This window comes from Parus major, chromosome 1 (genome assembly GCF_001522545.3).
Source record: "Parus major isolate Abel chromosome 1, Parus_major1.1, whole genome shotgun sequence".
Taxonomy (NCBI): Eukaryota; Metazoa; Chordata; class Aves; order Passeriformes; family Paridae; genus Parus; species Parus major.
Window position 1 is genome coordinate 86,868,735 of NC_031768.1, and position 20,627 is coordinate 86,889,361.

Below are 20,627 nucleotides of genomic sequence, written 5' to 3' on the forward strand. Positions count from 1 at the left end.
AGGTGAGCCTGTAAATTTTGGGGCAGCACTGATACTGTTTTTGTAAATATTCAGCCTGATACCAGTTGTAGATTGTACACACTAACCTTATCCACACAGATATTAAGCTAATGGATATCCATTTCTTAGCAGGAACATGGCGAAGGTGATTTGTGCAAGAAATTAAGTGTCTTCCTCTTGGAGGCTTTCTTTCCACCTTACTCTCAAGGACAATTCAGACTAAAAAAAAAGCAAAATAAATGTTTTACAGGAGTCTTCAAAATTAAATAATGAGACCACTGTTCTGGACCCAAAAAGGGTGTTTTAGTCTTCCCTTCATCCCATCGTGCTTGCAAATCTCTTACTCGCTATTAGTAGCTTGGCATGTGAGGTCTTTTTTTCTTGTATACAGTTTCTGGGGTCTTGAACTCTCTGCTCTTCCTTAATTATTAGCCCTCAGAAGAAATATGGTTGCAGGCAGCACACTGACAGTACTGGGAGGTGTCTCTAGGCCAAGTTGCTGTAACATGCTTCTCATTCCTGTTGCTGGCTGGTAGCTGACTGGTGTTGGCTGAGCTCGTTGCTTCTCTCCCTGGCTGAGAAACAAGTGGCAGAGTGAAGAGGAGAAGCTGTTGAATGCTCTAGTCTGTGAAAAAGTGAGCATCAAGAAGAATTAAATTTCTGCATAAACCTATAATTGAGTACTCACAGAGCAGTTCGGTGACATGCTTTGAAGTGCAAAGTATTCCCCATATGAACACCTGGGAAGGCTGAGGTTAGGCTGTAATGTTCAGCAGTTTACAGGGATGCCTGACTTCTCCGTTAGTGCTTGCTGCTGTGAACTGCAGGCTTAGAAAAGTTGTCTTGGGACACCGAGTGAACACCCATCTCATTCCATTCCACCAGAGTTGCTGGCATCCTTATGATTGTTGCCCAGTCTTTAGGACACCTGGTATATGGGGAGAAAATGAGGAAACCCACTGACCTTTGTTCTCATTGCAAACAGGGAGTGCATGGGATGGGGAGCTGTGAAAGAAGAGATATCCTGGATAATAATTTCTGCTTCCTCCTGTCTGCTTTCAGGCTCTGTGCTTTGTAGGTCTGTCTGTCACACCACCTCCTGCCCCCTCCTTCTCCTTCAGGAGTTCCCCTCTTGCTCACACCTGATATTCAATCCCAGCAGAGTTATTGCCTTTTGCTGAGATCAGACACGGCACTGGGGAATCACATGGCAGAGGAAGGTTGCTATAAATATAGTTGAACCCTTTGGGCAGGAAGGGAAGAAAGTGAGAGAGGCGCAAGGAGGAGGAGGAGGAGGAGGGGCAGAGAGAAAGAGAGTGCAGGAGCAGGACATGTTGGAGTGGTCTGAGGAGAGAGAGAAAGGAAGGATCAGCAGAGAATGCGGAGGCCATGCTCTCTGCCAGAGCACCAGGTGGTTCTAGGTAAGGCCCAGAGCAGCAACTCAGTCAGGGATGAGCGTGAGGAGCAGTATGGAGAGCTCGGAGCGCAGGACGCAGGAGCCCAGCTCGAAGCCAGCTTTGTGGGGGGGCACACCTCAGTACGACTATGTCTGCTTTGAGAAATGCACCCCTTACGGGATACCTGTGGAGGCAGGACACGAGGCCGGGGCGACCGGGGACGACCTGCGCTCCCCGGAGAACTCCCGCAGCTACCCACAGGTAGGGCTGGACAACGGGACGTTTGTGGCAGCACAGGTCTCCCTGGGACCACGCAGGCCCTGGGGCTCTCAGAAGGGCGCTGGCAGAGCAAACATCCCTGTCCATCCCCACTCCCGCCAGCTCTCCCCTTCGCTTGCTGACTCCAGGTCAGGCTTTGACATTCATGGCTGTGCTCACACCAAGGATCCTACCAGTAATTCAAGTCAGAGCTTATTGTCACCTGCCATGGGTGCAACGAGATTTGGGATGGGCAAGTTGGGATGGGGAAATTAACCAGAGTATTAATGTGTTTGTAACTGCAAAGAGAAGCTGCAGCTGCCTTCAGCTGCATGGTGATATTAAGTAAAGCACAAGTGAGTAAAACCAAAGAGAACAGTGGTGTATATAGATGGGTATCTGTCTGCACAGCTGTGTAGATGAAGTAAAGCTCTCTTGTGACTTTTCTCATAAAGCCCTCCATGGTCATAGACCCATACATGTATATTGGTATTTTTGATAACTCTCAGTGGAGCTGTTGAGGGATTTTCTAACCCTTAATCTTGACCTGACTCTTGCTCTGGTTTGTACAAGCACTGGTTCAGAAGAATGCCTGGGATATAGGTGTACTCTGGTCGTGGCTTTTTGTTCCATTATGCTCTGTGTCTCCCTTACCTCTTCTTTTGGAACAGCCTCCTGCAAAGGGGAGGGTTTACAGCAGAGTCCTGGTGTCTTATTTCCTACCACTCTGTTCTGATTAAGCTGATCTAAGAGAGCTTCAGTGTAATGAAGGATCCAGTCAAATTATGAGGAAGAGAGCATGTGAATGTGACATTCGTAAAGTGGATGTTTCTCCTTAAACGAATACAAATCCTCTTACATGATGGTGAATGATTGGAGATTGCATTAATTGTCTTCTAAAGACTTACATGATTTAGTGATAGGAAAACAGGCATATTTGCAACCAAGAAAATCTCTTCCAGTAGATAAGCATCCCAATGAGCATAGTTATATGTCACATTGCCAAAGATCAGAGAGTCGGTTCCTTGGCCATATTCAGGGATTTCTCTTCTGAAACTGCCTGCAGCATCTGAGAGTTTGCATGTGTCCTGCACTAAAGTCTTCCAAAACCACCCCACTGGTTTATTTGAGAGCAGCATCCCAGATGGACTGTCAGGAGCAGTTTAGGCTTTATCTGCACTAAGGCAAGGCAGTGCTTTGGCTGCAGCAGCCACACTGAAAGGGTGAGCACAGGGGGTGGGATGGGGAGGAGAAGTGCATGTGCCCACCTGGGGCTGAGCTCCACTGGGGTCATGCCTGCCCCACAGGCTGCAAATAGGGCTGGGGAGCTGAGGTGGATGAAGGAAACACACATTTGTGAGTGTGCCATGGACCAATAGGGAGTCCATTATTGGGGTGTGGGGAGCTGTGAGGTGCAAACCCTTTCTCCAGTAAAGCACATCCATGCACAGAAACATCCCAGTTCACACATATCCAGCAGATATGCCAGTCCCACACACCTAAAACCACAGTTTTAGTTTTTGCCTGTCCAGTAGGCACAGATGAGGCAACACCACTATCTCTGTGCTCTTGCTCCCTGACACCAGCATGTCTCTGTGCTCAGTTCCAGAGGCGTGGTGGTCAGTGCATGTAGATAGATGATCTAACTTACAAACAACAAGGCCATCAAACCCATTTCCATGCATATCTTCAGGCAGAAACATCCCCCAGGAAGCATGCATTTGTGAAGGCAATTTGCAATCTGAAAACCAGACAGTTGTTTTTATAGCTTTCTGAAAAATGTGTCCTAGAAATATTTTATATAAGCAGTCGTGTACACGTGTGCATGTACATTCATCATGGGACTTTGCATGCAAACATATTCTGGCTAAGCCAGGCTTTCTGTGGATGTGTATATTTTCCTGGTGGTTCCTGCACAGGCAGATAAATTATAAATATGCATGTGTACTTTGTACAAACATGCACACTTATTATCATGCAATTAGAATGAAAAACAACCAGTTGCACATGTTTTCATCCATTTCCACACAGAGTAATCATTAAGATTTCTTTCCCCACTTTCACTGTCACGTGAAAAAATATTTGACAGAGATTTTGATTCTGTTGTGCTCTTTTTTTGCTAGCTGTTGCCTTCTGTGATTTGGTTTGGTTTACACAGGCCCCAGAAGAGTGAAATCTTGATGTTTTGCCTTGGAGCTTCAGATAATTGATAGTCAAAAAATATGTAGTGGTTAATAGATAATAACATAATAATAGTAAAATAATAATAATAATATACCTACTTTTTTTACAATTAATATAACAGATAGTAGATATATGACAGACGATGTAATATACCTTGATAAAAATATACATTATCCTACACTGTAGGGTTTTGTATTGTTTTATTTCTGCATGAGAAAGCAGTTAGAGCTGGTGAAGTATTTAAAAGCTGTGCTATTTGTGACTATAGAAAGGGTGCTCCTGGCAGGGAGCTCACTCAGCAATACACAGATGGCTGTAGTGGGAGGGATGTGCAATAAGAAATCAGGCAATGCAGTAATACAGAATAACAGGCTCACAGAGAGAGGTAGGTGGGAGGGCCTCTGGAGCTCTCCAGCCCAAGCCCCTACTCACAGCAGGGCTGACTCCAAAGGTAGGTCACACTGTCCAGAGCCTTTTCCAGGCAAGCTCTGAACATCTGCAAGACTGAAGATTCCCCAGCCCCACTGGGCACCTGCTCCTGTGCTGAACTACCCTCAAGAGGGAATGGATGGGGACACGTGTTCCTTTGCATGGTCTTTCCTTTCCTTCAAGCTGTGCTTTTTCCCCTTTGTCTATCACTGTGCCCCTCTGAGACATCTTGCTTTGATGTTTCCCTCCAACCCCTCTCTCCCTTTAGATAGTGGCATTGCTGTTAGATTTCCCCTTTGCCACCTTTTCTTCAGGTACAGCTATTATTTTGTTCCTGTCCCCTGTCCCTTACTTGTGCCTCATTGGCTCTATGTCTAAGCAGTTGACTGAGATGTTTTACTGACATTTAAATTAACGTATGTGGTGCATTTGGGGAGGTTTCACCTGTGAGGTCAGGTATGGCTTCTCTTTGGTGATGCATCAGGAAAAAAAATCACCTGAGGAAGATAATTTTAGGAATGGCAGGATGGCTACAAGGAGTGAGAGGGAAAGGAAGTACAGGCTAAGGCTGCCTCAGTGGCTGGGAGCAGCAGATCATAAACAGGATGCACTGGCAGAGTTGGGGAAAGGGATTTCAGGACTGGAGTATTCTGTGGGGAATGTATTGTTCAGTCTGAATGGCATGAGGAACAGCCAAAGGGGTTTGGACTGTGGGAGGAGGGCAGCTTCATACAGCTGCTGACGCCTCAGAGAACAGCTCCCAGAAAAGTCTTGAGACTGTGACGTATTTTTTCCCCTGAGATTCTGTGCAGCTTTTCCTCTGTTATTCAAACAATGAAATTTCCCCAGGTTTTGGAACGACAAAAGATCATTTGCATAGATAAATGCTTCATCTCTGAAAATAAACTTTACCTGGTTGTGCTTTCTCCCTGGATGGTTTGGTTGGGTTTTTTGGGGTTTCTTTTTTTTGGTTTGGGGTTTTTTGCGGGACTTTTTTTGGGGGGAGAAGGGTGGTTTACATTCCTCCCATCTATCCTGAGTGGTATTTTATACCTTCAGCTGTTTTTGCACCATTTTAGTGCTCTCTCTCAGCATTTAGCCAAGTAGGCATGATAATACCATTGCTGGTTCAACACTAAGGTGGTAACTGAGAACTTATAAAATTGTCTTCATTTTTTCTGTGCTCAGAAACCCTGTGTTCCTTGTGTTAGAGAGAGAGCAACAGAAGAAGGAACAGTCAGAGTCGTACTGTGTTATATTTTTAGTTTTACATCTTCTAGTGGAGTGGATATTTCTTGCCTAACCCAATTTTGCTGTAAGGTCATCTTCTTATTTCTGGATTCTTTCTCTGTCCTACAATCTCCTACCATTTTAGATACTTCCAGAATCCTGGAGAAGCAAAGCACATGTGTGAAGCATTCTTTAAATGTATTGGGACTACCTGGTTTGCCAGGACAGCAACTTCTTTTTTATGTCTGTGGACTAACTGCCTTTTTTTTCCCTACCCTGAGTGCACCATTTTACAGCCAGGCAGAAGCAGTGAACTAGGATACCATATGAGGACTTTCAACATTCATACTATTATACTGTCACGCTGTTCTATCTGGCAGATGGAAGATTCTAATTTGAATCTCATGCTTGACATGGGTTTAAGCTGCATTTGACATAAACCCATCTCTCATGACCATTTAACAGCAATAAAACACTGGCTGAGGTGATGTGAAGATGCATTTGTCTAAAATCTGCTAGTATGTGGCATTTCTGACTGAAAGACACAGTAAAAGAACAAAGGAGCAGTTTGCTAGGTAGGACTGCATTGTAGATCAAATACTTCAGCCTGATGTTTCACTGTCCTGTCTGTTTTAAGGGGGTCAGAGCATGGCCATTATTCCCTGCAAAGAGTCTGCTTAATCTGCTTAGAATGTGTTGGTAATCACATGGGTAATAATTACATTAAATTTGTGTAGCTTCCAATACGGTGATGAATGGAAGAGTACTTTCAGCTTTTCAGATGAAGGTGAGCCATCTTTAGAACAGGATGATCTAAAAAAGTATAGATCTGGGTTCTGTGAAGAAAAAAAAAACCACTAGGATTTCCAAAGGGAGCTATGGCGCATGGTTCAAGTGTCTCTTGAGGAATATGTGCAAACAAATAAAATACTCAGGACCTTTAGTCCTATTTGTTATGTTGAAATACTAATTGGTAGAGCACTGAAAGAGGTGCTCAGAGAAGCTGGGTAATTCTTGCTTCTGGAGATGTTTAGGAGTTGCCTGGATAAGGTCTTGAGCAGCCTAACCTGGCTTACCTGGCTTTGGAGTTTGCAGGCTGTGGGCAGAGGCTTGGACTAGAAATCTCCAGAGGTGCTTTCCAGTGTAAATCTTCCTGTGAGTCTCTGTATCTATTCTATCTCAAGGGAACAGGAACATCTCTTTTGTTACTTTGAAAGGGGGAGGCAGGAACTGTCAAATAGAAATGTCTCCTAAGTGTGTGGTAGTGCTTTATCTCTGCCATACGTCCTGTCATTCTCCCGCTTAAGTGTCTGATTTTGCTGATGAAAACATGGCTCATTCTCCTCCTGCCACTCAGAAAATCTCAGAGAAGCAGATGTTGTGCTGGGGAGGGAGTAAAGGGGTCACCTTGTCGCAGGTGGGAAGCTCATCAGGTGGTAACCTGGTCTGCAGTAAAGCCAAACCTGGTTCAGTGAAGGACATGAAAGGAGAAGAGGTTCATTCTCTGCTTCTCAAGAGCACACCTTCCCCACCTATACTCTGAAAGAGTGAGGTGGGATAGCTGCTCTTCAGGGAATCTGGTAAACAAACACAGGGCACAGTCAGGGTTCTTCCAACCCTCTTAAGATGTTGACATGACAGCACAACTTCCCAGTTTACTGTAGACCCCTGTAAGAAATGTCCTTGGTAAGCATGTGTAGCTGCTTGTGAACCGCATATAACCAACTGCACTTCAAGATTAGTATCTGAAGAAAAAGACTAGATTAAGCAATTAGGAATTTCTGAGGGATTGGAGATAAAGGAGGACTTAAAATGCTGGTTTGGGTAAATAATGATTGGAGCAGCCTGTGATATTTTTGTGATGATGCTGCTTCTTTTCCTCCATGAGCACTATCGGTGGCTGTGTGCCCTGTTAAGCATTCCTTGGCAGCAGGAGGAACAGATGCAGGACATTCCTGCAGCCTGTTTGAGAGTGTAATGCCTCTCAAAACCTTCAGAGATGTTTTACAGTGCTGCTGAAATCTATGAGACAGCCCTGAGGATGGCGGCCTCATGTGAACTACTTTGACCTTCTTTTGTACCTCCAGAAAGATGTTTCTTAATGCTCAAATGCTGTCTCTTAATGTTCAATCTCTCAGCCATTTTTTCCCCAGGACATTAGAAAATAATGAATATTCTGTGATCATGTCTTGTACTCCCAAAAAGGAGGTGAAAAGGTTTTGGAGAGATTGGAAAGAGGAAACTAGAAAGAAAAAAAAACCAAATAATAAATGAGCTGCATCTGTCTGAGCGTTTCTGTGTCTCCATCTCTCTGCTTGGTACATTTGGGTCTGTTGGTAGATCTGCCTTGTCATCCTTAATGCTGCTTGTGCAGGAGCATTTGCCTTACCTTTCCTTGTAATCCCTCTTGTTTTCTGCTCCTCCAGCTTTATGGCCGATACACAGACCAGATAACAGATAACATTTCAGACAAGGAAGCAGCAAAACTCCTGAAGAAACAGGCCCAAAGGAACCATGGAAGACCCCTGAAACGTGACAGTCAAGTACAGATCAAAGAAGAGCACTATTCCAAATGTCAAGGTAGGGGTAATTCATGTTACATTACCCTCCTAGCAGACACTAGGGTAGGCCAGCAAGAGAGATGGGATTTAAGCATTTGTGACTGGGGAGAAGCAGAGAGGGAAGGAAAAGGAGTCGAACTTCATTGGGCTGAAAAACCTTTTCTATATGAGCTTTCATCCTAGAAAGAGAAAAGCTATGTTTGGAATAAAAAAAACCAGTCCCAAGTAAATATTTTTTTTCCACAACAGAGTTCTGTAATGGGAGGAAAAGGACCTCCTTGTATCAGACTTTAGCTGCTAGTGTACAAAATTCCATCCTGAGTGTCCTGCACACCCCCACCCCCCTTTTTTAAATGTGTTTTAAACTACATAAAATGTGAGAGAGAGGGATGGGTATCAGTCTTTCAACACAAAGCCCATGATTCCTCCAAATAAATCCTTGTTTTAGTAAACTCTCAGCACAGGAGAGACAGACCAGCTTCATCAATGTTCACTCAGTTTTTCTGGTTCACTCTTCCCTCCACAGACTGTGCTAAACGCATCCAGAAATATGTTACCAAGAAGCTTGGAGAGGACTGGATTTTCTTGGTTCTCTTGGGTCTGGTCATGGCGTTGGTGAGCTGGGGAGTGGATTATGCCAGTGCAAAGACCGTACAGGGTGGGTCCCATTCAGGTGTTGCAAAAAGCAGACAGTAAATGATAGGAATGTTTTACAAAACCCAGTCACCAGTGTTGCTCCTCCTTTAACATCACAGTCCCATCCTCAACCCTCGCTGCTTGGGAAGTCTGAAGTTCTGGAAACTTAGTAAAGGGAGAGGTTCTTTAAATGGATGGCAGGGGAGAAATTTGGAAGTAAGTGGGCAGAAACAAGGAATATGTTTATGATGAGTCAAAGACAATTATTTTGAATCCCTTTTCTTTCTGCTGCCTTGAATATGCAGGAGCACAGGGAAGTGTTGCTGTGGCCTTTCCTGTTATACTGCTTCCCTTTCTTCCCAGGAATATTAAGAACATGGGCAATGGGAGGGAAGGGGTTTCTTAGATGCCCTCCTGACACTGTTTCTGTTTTTTGCCTCATTTCTGTTCTTTCCATTTTTTACTTACACAGTGCCCTGAATTTTTCTACCATCTGGGCCTATAGTGCCCTCTCTTTTTGCCATTTTCACAAAGATCTCCCCTTATATCCCTTCCCTGCATTTTTCCTGTGGTCTGCCTCCCTTTGCCAGCTACAAAGTCACAAGATCTTTCAGCCCCCATCTCAGTGTGGACACACACACACTGCCCACTGCCACATCCTGCTAGCTGCACTGTTCCTTGGCCCTTATCCTCTGTGTCCCAACCCTGACTGGCACACACAGACACCAGCCTTTTCCTCTGGGCTGCTGCAATTCCTCAAAGCTCTCAGCACTGCTTCCAGCACAGTGTTTCTCCCTCCAGAGCTTCCCCATTTACCAGGTGACTGGTATAATCTGCTCTCGGGGTTCCTGTCCTTTATACTCCCTGCAGCTTTGGGGTTCTTTTTCCTTTTCGCCTGCCAAGTCTCAGCCTCTGCTGAGGCTGTGTGGGGAGCCAGCCCAGACAGGGAAGATGGAGTTGCAGAGGAGCTGCAGTCCAGTTTGGATACTCAGCAGCTCATGTTGTTGTACCTGGCTGAGTACTACTGCTGTTTTACTAGCTGCTGGCACAGCTTCCATTCTGCTGCTCTCAAAGGGAAATCACAATCAGAGCTCTTAAACTAATCTTTTATGAAGGAATGATTGGTGGACCACTTTATTGTCCTTCAGAACCTACACAAGACCCTCACACTGCCAAATGAAGACACTGCACAGTGATTTGTCCTCACACCTGCATGTAATACACCTTTTTTATGACACACTTGTACACAGGTACTAATAGTGTCCTCTATCCATTCCTTCAGAATGCCTTCTTTATTGAGAAACTCACACTCATAATAAGGCTTGTCTTAGAAAAGGAGCATTAGGGTACCATTTCTGAAGGAGATTTAGCATGGGCACATGTAGCTAGTGTGTGATTCTCTGATGTCCTCCAGCCTGTTTGGAGCAGCTGTGGTTACTGACAAGTTCTCTGTTTGTGTGTCTACAGCCTACAAGTGGACATACAGAGCGCTGCACCCGAATGTCCCTCTGCAGTACGCGGTGTGGGTTGCCTTCCCACTCGGCCTTATTCTGTTTGCGGCCAGTTTCTGCCACTTCGTCTCTCCACAGGCTGTTGGTGAGGGCAGAAGGCATGGAAAGACCTGTTTCTGTCTGTCTCGTTTTTCTTGTTCCATTTGCCCGTGGGTTTTGTTCATCCCCGGCTCTGCTGCTGTTTTCAGGGTCTGGGATCCCAGAGCTCAAGACCATTATGAGGGGAGTGGTCCTCAAGGAGTATCTCACTCTCAAAGCTTTTGTGGCCAAAGTTGTGGCCCTCACAGCTGGGCTTGGAAGTGGCATGCCTGTGGGGAAAGAGGTAAATATTGCTGATTCTGTGTGCAGTAGTGACCAGGGTCTGGAAGGTGGGAGTTGTCTGTGAAAGAAGAATATAAATGTTTTCTTTCACCACCATTTCCTCTTCTCAAAGCTCTGCTCTTTCCAGCAACACCTATCTTTCACTGGCCATTTTCCTTCCACTTTCAGAGACATGATATAGGAAACATCAAAGAACTGGAGTCAGGCAGTCTTTGAGAGGGGAAAAAAATTAAATGGAGATGGGAGAACAGAGGAAGATTGGAGGGTCTAGAGCACAAATCTTTTGAGGAGTGGCTGAAGGGTTGCTTTGTCTGGAGGAAAAGAGGCTCAGGGGAGACCTTCTCACTCTCTACAACTCCCTTACAGGAGGTTGAAGCCAGGTGGGAATCAGTTCTCCCAGGTAAACAGTGACAAGACAAGAGGAAATGGTTTCAAGTTGCACCAGGCAAGGTTTAGATTGGATATTAGGAAAAATTTCTTCAATGAGATGGTGGTCAGGCATTGAAACAGGCAAGTGGTGGAATCAATATCCCTGGAAGGGTTCAAATGGTGTTAAGGGTTCAAAAGGTGGTTATGGCACCTGGGGACATGGTTTAGTGGTGAACAGAGTGATGCCACATAAAAGGTTTGATTCAATGAGCTCAGAGTCTTTTCCAACCTTAATGGCTCTATTACCGGCAGAGATGGCCAAAGAGAAGTTATGAGGCCTGCAGTAGCTAAATGGTTGTCAGTGAGCAGAGGGCAGCCCTCACTGATTTTCTCCCCCTCTTCTCTTGCAGGGTCCTTTTGTGCATATTGCCAGTATCTGTGCTGTGGTACTCAGCAAGTTCATGTCGATCTTCTGTGGGGTGTATGAGGTAAGGCACATATCTCTCCACACAGTTCTTCCACTGGCTGAGCTCCCAGGATAGTATGGGTAGGCCAGGGAACACGGAGGAAACACGTAGATTGATGTTTACTGTGTTGCTGTAGAGCAGTAAAACACAAGCTGAAGAAAAGTATTGCAAGGCCAGACATACAGTCCAAATAACTGTGCAGGACCACCAGTGTTACCCAGAAATTACACACAGACTGGTTAGGAGTATGTGTTTGACAAGTTTTCAATCTTGTGATTGATGCCTTTGCACTGTGATCATTGACTGTATAAAAAAGTAGCTGCAGACAAAGCTCAATTTGTCTTTAAGCCAAATTTATACAGCATTGCTAATTATAGACACTGACACCGTCTCTATGCTTTTGCTATTGCAGAACAGCCTCTGCGGGCTGATCACTGTATTGACTGGTTGTATAAAAAAATCTGTTAACTGCACAAGTAGATAAATGTAGGAGCTCCTTTATGTGCAGGCTCTTAGCAGAACACGAGTGTGCAATACAACTGGAGGTGCTGTTTGACTTGAGTAGATCCTGTCTGTGCACAAGGACCAGATGTCTCTGCTGGAGACCAGCTGCCAGTACTGAAGACTGCACTAAAGTGTGTAGAGCCTGCCATTTGTAATAGCAATGGCTGACTGTGCTGCTGGCTGTTGCTTATTTTCACTGTTCTGGGTCCTAACCCCGTGGCTTTGCTCCCTCTAACCCCAGCATGCCCGTCTCTGGCTGCACTCCCTGTTCCAGAATGCGCATCGGCAGCTCGACCTCCCGGTGCTGGCTTGCACAGTTGGAGTCGGATGTTGCTTCAAGGCTCCTCTTGGAGGCAAGTGTCTTCCTATACGTGACATTTAATGTACAGTTCCTCTTGCTGTCAGACTTCCTGCTCTCATGAAAGTTTCTCCACAGATCCCTCTCCACTTCAGCAACATGAGTTATTTCTTTTCACGTGTAGCTGGTGGCAGTGAAAGGAAGGGAAAAGTTTAAGTCCTAATTTCTAATGATGCAGCTTGTTCAGTCCCTGCCAGCCATGAACACAGTACCAAGGGCTGTCCAGAAACTCAATAAAGATCAAATAGACAACAGAAGCAAAAAAAATATCTTGCTAGAGGCAACGGGCACAACTTGCAACAAGGGAAATTTTGACTCTGTTAAAGGAAATTATGTTATTCTCTCCCAAGGGTAGTCCAGCACTGGCATAGGTGCTCAGAGTGTCCAGGGAATTTCCACCCTTGGAAATGTGCAAGACTCAGCTGGGCAAGAACCTGATCTAACATTGGAATTAACAGAACTAACAGCTCTCTGAGCAGGGAATCAACTCCAGTGGTCCCTTCACAACTTTCCATGATCCCACTTGGAGCAGAAATTTGGAAATTTGTGTCTCCCCCATGCATTTGTAGTAGTCTTCTGATTTATTGAATTTCTTTAAACAGAGGCACATGATAACTTCTTCCTAAAGCATCAGAAATATATTCATAAATATATTCATAGATATTGTCTTTCACTTCCCTCTCTCCCCATGTGCTTCTCTGAACCTCTTTGCAGGACCAGAAGTGCCCAGAAGTGTAAGGAGTTTTTAAATGCTTGGGATTTTTCTAAGTTGGCTTTAGTTCTTCCATGTACTACTTTAGTTTTAGTCTTCAAATGGATGAGTTCGCTGACAAATGCAACATGGTCTTGTATCAACAGTAATATTGATCTTTACTCTGGTTAGCTATTAAAAAAAAAATAAAAATCAAGGAAGGAACATAGTTTGTCAGCTACAGATTAGAGGTTGTTCAGTTGATAACTTGAGAAAAGATGCCAGAATGAAAATCAGGCTAAGCAAGAGAGAGGCTGAGAACTGTGCATATGTGGGCAGTCTAGCAAGATGCAGACAGCCTGAGCTGAAGCCTGAGGCTTCAAGGCAAAATTTGTCAGTCTGCCAAAAGCCTTGAGAGAAAGCAGTTTCAGAACCAAGGATCAGACCACAGGTGGAACCGTTGGAAGTATACAGAAGAATAATATCTGTGCTAATGGTAAAAAAATAAAGCAAAAACCCCAACCAAATAAAAAAATTCTCTGTAGAAGTCTACACTTCTTGTTTCTTTCTCTATACCTGGAATTAACATAGTCTTGGAGACTCCAGGATGAATCATACATAGATGACTGGGAGATGCTAGAGAAGAAACAAGGCTAAAGAGGGACTGATCTAACTGCTGCCTTTGGTAGCTAAAGGAGATGTCAGAAAAATATCCAAAATCTTCACAGAAGAGGACAGTGAAAGGACAAAGAGCCTACAGGCACAACTTGCAACAAGGGAAATTCCATCTATGCATGAAAACAATTTCTCCCTGGTCCCAAAGGTGGTTCAGGGTGGCACAGATGTCAAGAGGTGCTGGGGAATTGGTGCCCTTGAAGGTGTTCAGGGCTGCCCTAGCAGCCTGATCCTGTGCACCCTGATCCTATTACCTTTGATCTAACCTTGCAGTTAGCCCAGCTCTGAACAGAGACAGAGAGGCATTCAGAAACACAGGACTAAAACTTGCTGTGAGTCCCTGATAACAGTCTAGTGTGGGAACAAACAGAAAGTTGTCATAGTTTCTGTAGTCCTAGTTCCTCTTTTGGACTCATGCTAAATTGCCTAATGTGATTTCCATTACCTGGGAATCATGTAATCTTCAGCTGACCTTGGTCCAGGATATAACTTGCAGTTTCACTTCATATTGCCCTGGTGTGTAACTTCTTGGTGTTGTTGCAGGTAAATACCCCCCTGTGTATTAAGGAGGATGGATTTGAAAAGCCAGTTTAGCCCTTGACAAGCAAATGGTATCCAGTCTCTTAGAAAGACTCTCCCTTTTATACCTTCCAATTATGTTTTTTATTATTATGAGCATTTTCTCCAGGACAGCACCATGCTTTTCTAGGTGATCTGTCACACACTCACCCACCCAGCATGGAAAAACCTTCAGCATCAGTCCACACCCTGCTCTGGACATGCATGTGCCTTGTGCACACTGAGTCACAGGGTATGCTTTTTGAGGCATTCTGTGGGACATGTGCATCTTGAGATTCCCTGCCAAAGTTAAAGAGATGGAGCAAAACCTACTTATGCTCCTTCCACCCTCTGCAGGATTTTCCATGAGACATTTCTTCCACAGTGACAGAAATGTGTGTGCTTCAAAGGAAACAAGATGCTGCCTTCTTCATGTTTCTTGAATGTGTGATTCCAGGTACATGCCTGTCCTGTGCCAGGTGTTGCCCTTTCATTATTTTGAAGCCATCCAGAAGGGAGAATGAAGATAAACATAGCTATAACTCTGAGACTGGCAACAGAGCTGGGTGACACCATGCAGTCATACCTGCCAATTTTGTTACTCACTCTCTGTTTTCTTTCCTTCTTTCTTCTGTTTGTCTGTCTCTCTTTGTCTCTTTCACCAGTAGCAGCCCTATTATTACACAGATGTCCTGACTGTGGGGTGTGCTGTGGGTGTTGGCTGCTGCTTTGGGACACCACTTGGAGGCAAGTGGCTGTTCTGTTTCCTTTTTTTCAGGTACCTAAATCCTCTCCTGCCTAGTCCTCTTCTCATCTCCCCTCTCCTGCACCACATTTTTGATGTGACATTTTCTCTGGACAAAGACACTTACCTTTAGCGTTTTCAACCTCCCCAGCATCTCTGACAGTCTTTTTTCCACATGTTGTCCACTTCCTGGAGGCAGGAGGAGAAGGCTGTCTAGAGCAGTGGTCTCCAGATTGGGGTGTGTGTACCCCAAGGGGATGCACAAGGTGATCTGTTTGGTGTGGGAAGGAAATAGCAGAATTTCCTTTTTTTAATATAAAAAAGTAAATAGATTAAACTTCACTGATATTAGGTATTTGGTGCCCTAATATGTCAGATGGCCACTTGTCTGATACAGTGCATGAGGTGCAGAGTTGCTCCCAGCCTGGAGGGTTGGCCGTGGTGCCCTCAATCATTTACTCTCTTTCAGTTTATTGCAACGAATTCCAATCTATGTGTGCCCACACCAGATTAAGTGGATTTATGGATTATATTATCTTGTGTTCAACAAACTAATCCTCACAAATTGGAAAAGTGGCTTTAAAGGGTTCCTGCAAATGGATTGAAGATAATACTAATAATGTGAGCATAGAGAAATGACAGGAAAGTGGCAGAACTGACACTTCCAATACAGGCCCTTACTCAGTCCCATTATGAGGTACAAACAGTGGACAGCTAATCAGATCTGAGAGGAAGTCAGACAAAAAAAAGATTAAAATTATCAAAGGTTATTTTAAATATGAATTTACATCTGCTATTGTTAACAATGAAGCTTACCCTACATGTGTAGTGTGCTTTGAGAAGTTAACTAATGAGGGTATGAAGCCATCAGAATTAGCAAGACACTTAAAATCTAAGCATCCAGAACATGAAGACAAACCTCTACGGTTGTTTCAGTGATGTTTCAAGCCTGGTGACATTCAATCCAATACTTGACAAAATTTCAGTGAACCTAATGACAAATGTGTAGAGAAGCCTCCTTTGAGGTTTCTTGCTTCACAGCAGAAAGAGAAAACACCACATACCACAGGGGAAACACTTGTTCTTGCTGCCATAAAAGGTAGAAATGGCTGTGATAATACACAGAAAACAATAGAGCAGCAAAGTAGAATATGTGTCTTCATTGGTAAACACTGCTGGGAGATGCATAGCAGATATTGCTTAAGGTTTGAAGAAGCAAGAGTCTACAAATTACACAGTGGGAGAGGTTTCCTGTGCAGCTGGATTAGAGTGCAGATGTTTCTAAAATGCCTCAGATGATGGTATTTTCCAGATTCTGTTTCAATAGTGAAATGCAGGACTTCTTTCTGTGAGAAACTGAAAGGAGTATTTACCACAGAAGCTGTATTCTCAACAGTAAATTACTTCCTTAATAAAAAATGTTTTATGGAAGAGCTCTGCAAGCATGAACAACTGGTGGAGCAGAGTAAGAGAAGAACTGGGGGGTAAGGTTACCTAGACACCATTACACCTGGAATTCATGCACTGCAGTGTTCACAGATGAGCTACTGCAGCAAAGAAATGGGAGCCAGACATGCACAGAGTGCTACAGGATGTTGCTGATGTGGTTCATTTCATAAAAACAAGACCCTGAAAGAGTAGAATCTTTACAATACTTCATAACAAGATGGGACATGACCACAGAAATCCTACAGGCATTTGCTGGTTATCTGACAGCTACTTTAAAGAAGAATAGAATTTAAAGTCCAATTGCTCGTTTTCCTTTTACAAAAAGACAAGTGTTCTGAATTTGGTGATCTTTTCTGTGATGACAAGTATCTGTCAGTAGATTGCTACCTAGCAGTTATTTTTGTAAAAGTAAACATATTTGATGTACTTCAAGGTGAAAGTGATGTTCTAACAGTGGGTGAGAAACTGCTTTTCAAAAGAAACTGTGGAGGTTTTGTGAATCTGTTGCCAAATACAATGTAAGTGTCTTAGCTACAAAAACTCTCATTATGTACTCAAAAAACTTGAAAAAAGAAATAACTAGCTTTTAAAAAAATCTTCAAGATTATGATTTTCAGTGGGTTTTGAACACACTTGTTAAAAATATAAAAATTCAACTTCTTCTGATTATTTTGCAAGAACAACTGATTGACATCAGAGAGGATGAAAATTTACTATCCAAATTTTAACCAAAGTCTTTGCATAGGTGGTGTGTGGGATTGAAAAATTAGTATCATGATTTAGCCAGCACAGCCAATGATACACTTCTTGCATTTGGATTTATGTGTCTTTGTGAGATATTCTTCTCAGACCAAGTATCAAAATACTTGAACATAGAACCAGTCCTTTGAATCCCTGTGTCACGAAGCATAAAACTCAGATTTTAAAAAGTAAAGAGTATTACTATTTTTGTGAGAACAATTTTTTTTGTTCCATTAATAAATAAAACAGATTATCTTTAAAATTATGTTTATTTCATTTTTATCTCATCCTTGTTTACTATCCATTTTTCTTGCATGTTGGATAGTGTACACAATGTTTTAGTACAGAAGGTCATGCATATTATTTTTAAGTAAATACACATATGGGGGCAGGGTACATGCTCAGAAACCTTTCATTGGTTGGAGTGCATGATTGAAAAAGTGTGGAGACCACTGCTCTAGAAAGCTATTTAGAATCCTCTCTCATGTTTCCAACATGACACTTGTAACTTTAACTTTGCTCCCTTTCCAACTCTTTCTAGGGGTTCTTTTCAGCATTGAGGTCACCTCCACTTACTTTGCTGTGCGCAATTATTGGAGAGGCTTCTTTGCAGCTACCTTTAGCGCCTTCGTCTTCCGAGTCCTTGCTGTCTGGAACAAGGATGCAGGTAAGCTAAGAGCCACTCCTGCTCTCTTTGTACCAAAGTTGCTCTGTTAGTGCATTATTTTCCATCTTTCTCAAAACCGCGAGGTTTTTATGAGGTTTGGGAGTTCTGCCACACCATGCGACTTCCAGCAGCATGGAGGGAAGGAGAAAGGGAAGTATCTTGTCGTCCTGTCAGTTGTCTAGCCCAACCTATTCCTAGGAGAGCCAGGGTGTATCTATCTGATAAATGACAGAATATGAGTCCTCAGCAAGCAAAAGTCCCCCCTGAGGTGGGATTCTTTTGCCTCTACTCAGAACAGCATCCAGGCTGCAATCACAGAGATATCCCATCACAGAGGATGTATGTAATCCTTGCTGGAAAACGCATGGCCTGCTTTGGTCATCTCTTGACTAAAAACAGACAGGTGAGAAAATTGAGATGACTAAATGATTAGGAGTACAGGATTGGTAGGATCTGACTGAAGGACCTGAAAAAATAAAGTGTCTCAAGTAACTGAAAAGCATGAGAGTGACATTTGCTGCAGACAGAAATTGTACAAGTCAAGCTTGTTCAGGAGAACATCTCAGCCACTGGAGGAATAGAGTTTTGGAACAGAAGGCTGCCATTTCTATGTAAACTTTTTCCTTATAGTACCTTTGTCTTTTGTTCTTACAATTTCATCTATTTTACTGAGTTCCATGTGGGCAGTTTACTTACTTAAAACTGATACAACATGTCTCTCTTGACTTCAGAGGGCTGGATTTTTTGGGGGGGTTGAATATTCCCTGGAATATAGAAAATGACTACACTTTCTACTTGAATGTAGAAAGTGACTCAATCTTCCTTTGTGTAGCACTGCCTAAAAGTGAGGGGTATTTAATCATTGGGTCTGTCACAAAAAATCCCAAAGCCCAAATCTTTCTATTCTTTCCACAAAAGAAATATAAGAAACTCAAAGACAGATAACAGGAGATAATTTCCTGTCCTTCACTTTGTCTTTTCTGTCTCCTTTGTTGGTCTCTCAAATCACTAGAAATGACTAGAAATTAGTTTAATTTCAAATCACTAGAAATTAGCTTAATCCTGAAACATCTTGACTCCTATCCCTTCTTGAAACTCATCCAGACAGCTTTAATACCCATATTAATAGCTCCTTAAGTTCTTCTTCATTGGCTGTCTAGGTTAAAAAGTTCCATGATTCAACTGGCTAAGAAAAATCATTCATTTTCACAGTTCTGTATTTTCTTTGTGTTGTCAGCCTCCTTGTCCTTGTATTAAGGAACTAGGAACTTCTCTCTAGCTAAAGTCATTCATTATTTTATGATCTCTTATCATGTCTGCTCTAACTTGTCTTTCATGTCTTTTCTTGCTCATTTATTTCCCTTCAAAAGTTACATACCCAGTCTTTTCAGTCTCTGTTCATGCAAGGTTTTTCTATTATGCCTGCTACCAGGAAGAAGCAGGTAGGGAAGTGATCACATCAGAATGACAGATGCAAATAAGTTGTGTAGCATCTCACGAAAATTATTTTATTTCTTAGACCCACAGAATCTTTGCTGACCTCTTGATACTCTTGGCTGGCTTTACACTGTCACCTGTACTTTCCAAATAACATCTGGTTATTTGCCAACCACGCTGGTAGGCTGCTGCAGCTTGAGCCCCTCTTTGCCAGTCAAGGAAGGCGGAAATTCTGCAATTTGCAGGATTTCTGTTTTACCACGTCCCAGACTTTTCATCTTATTTGCCATAGGATTTTGTGCCTTGCTTTCCTCCTGCTCCTTCTGGTTCCTTCTACACATGGCTCAGTGTTCCCCTAAAGTTCAAATCTATTTTTAAGTAGACTTTCACATTAGCTACTTTCCCATTCCTTTTTACTTCTAACTTTGTAAGAATTGGGCAAATACTCAAAACTAGTACAGTTTGCAGCCAATGCAGAGAAAAGGGCTTAGACATTCAGTTTCAGGATGACTTAGTCGCTCAGGAGAGAGGATGTAGACAGGTGGGATGAGTCTCTTTGTGGAAATCTCTTTCTGTCCTGTGGGAGTAGAGGCAGAACCAAGAGAGACCCAGACTAAATGCTGTGACTGTTTCCCTTTCCTCTGGTCATTTTTGCCACCCTGTATCAAAACTCTTTGAAAATTAATTCAATGTACTTTTTAATGTTCTGCCATTTAGTGTCTTGGACTATCTGTTTCCTAAAACTGAATTGCAATGATCCCTTTTTTGGGCTGATCTAACAAAAACGAGGACACCCTGCTTTTCACCATCTTCCATCCCTGACTGCTCTTCTAATCCTCCCTGGTGCCACCTCTGTGTTTGCTGTTCCCCTCAATTCAACTCGCCTCCCCAGCAGAGGAGTGATCCAGGGAAAGAGCAGATAGGTTTTCTGGCAGGTTCTAATGAGGCAAAGGAACTCAGAGGAGGCTGTGATGTGTCAGAGTGGGCCCGACGGGAGAGGAGAACAATAGTGCAGCTGGGAGGGAGGGAGGGAACAGGGGGAAGAGACAGGGAGGAAGATCTTCTCAATTTGGATAGCAGAATGCAGTTTTAAGCTTAGCTATCTTAGGTAATGTAACCCACTGAGACCTCATTAAATTATTACCCTAAACCTAGTTCTGTCTGACCAAATAACAAGTATTTAATGCTTCCTGCTATTATCATATGCTAGATTTTCACTGCTTCTTTTATCTCCTCATTGAACAGATAATCCCTTCATCCAGGGCAAATTGGGATTTATATCCATCCTCATTCAGCTGCACTTCCACTCTGTATTAAATTCCTAATTTATCTTTCACCTTCTGTATGTTGGCATACAGATGTTTACTGTTTCCACACAATAACACACCTCCAGACAAAAGCAGCTCAAGTTTCAACATTTCATTGAGCAGCACTACCAG

At 43.2% G+C, this 20,627-nt stretch overlaps 1 protein-coding gene across 1 annotated transcript in view; it reads left to right on the top strand.

Moving 5' to 3' along the window:
* Positions 1-1,294: 1,294 nt before the first annotated feature.
* The window catches only part of CLCN1 (chloride voltage-gated channel 1), a 36,219-nt gene continuing 16,886 nt past the window's right edge, over positions 1,295-20,627 (top strand). The window contains exons 1-8 of the mRNA XM_015642932.2: positions 1,295-1,658; positions 7,925-8,078; positions 8,586-8,717; positions 10,163-10,291; positions 10,395-10,528; positions 11,307-11,384; positions 12,109-12,220; positions 17,626-17,751. Coding sequence (XP_015498418.1) covers positions 1,452-1,658; positions 7,925-8,078; positions 8,586-8,717; positions 10,163-10,291; positions 10,395-10,528; positions 11,307-11,384; positions 12,109-12,220; positions 17,626-17,751 — 1,072 coding nt within the window. The 5' untranslated portion in view covers positions 1,295-1,451. The remainder of the gene's footprint in view (positions 1,659-7,924; positions 8,079-8,585; positions 8,718-10,162; positions 10,292-10,394; positions 10,529-11,306; positions 11,385-12,108; positions 12,221-17,625; positions 17,752-20,627) is intronic.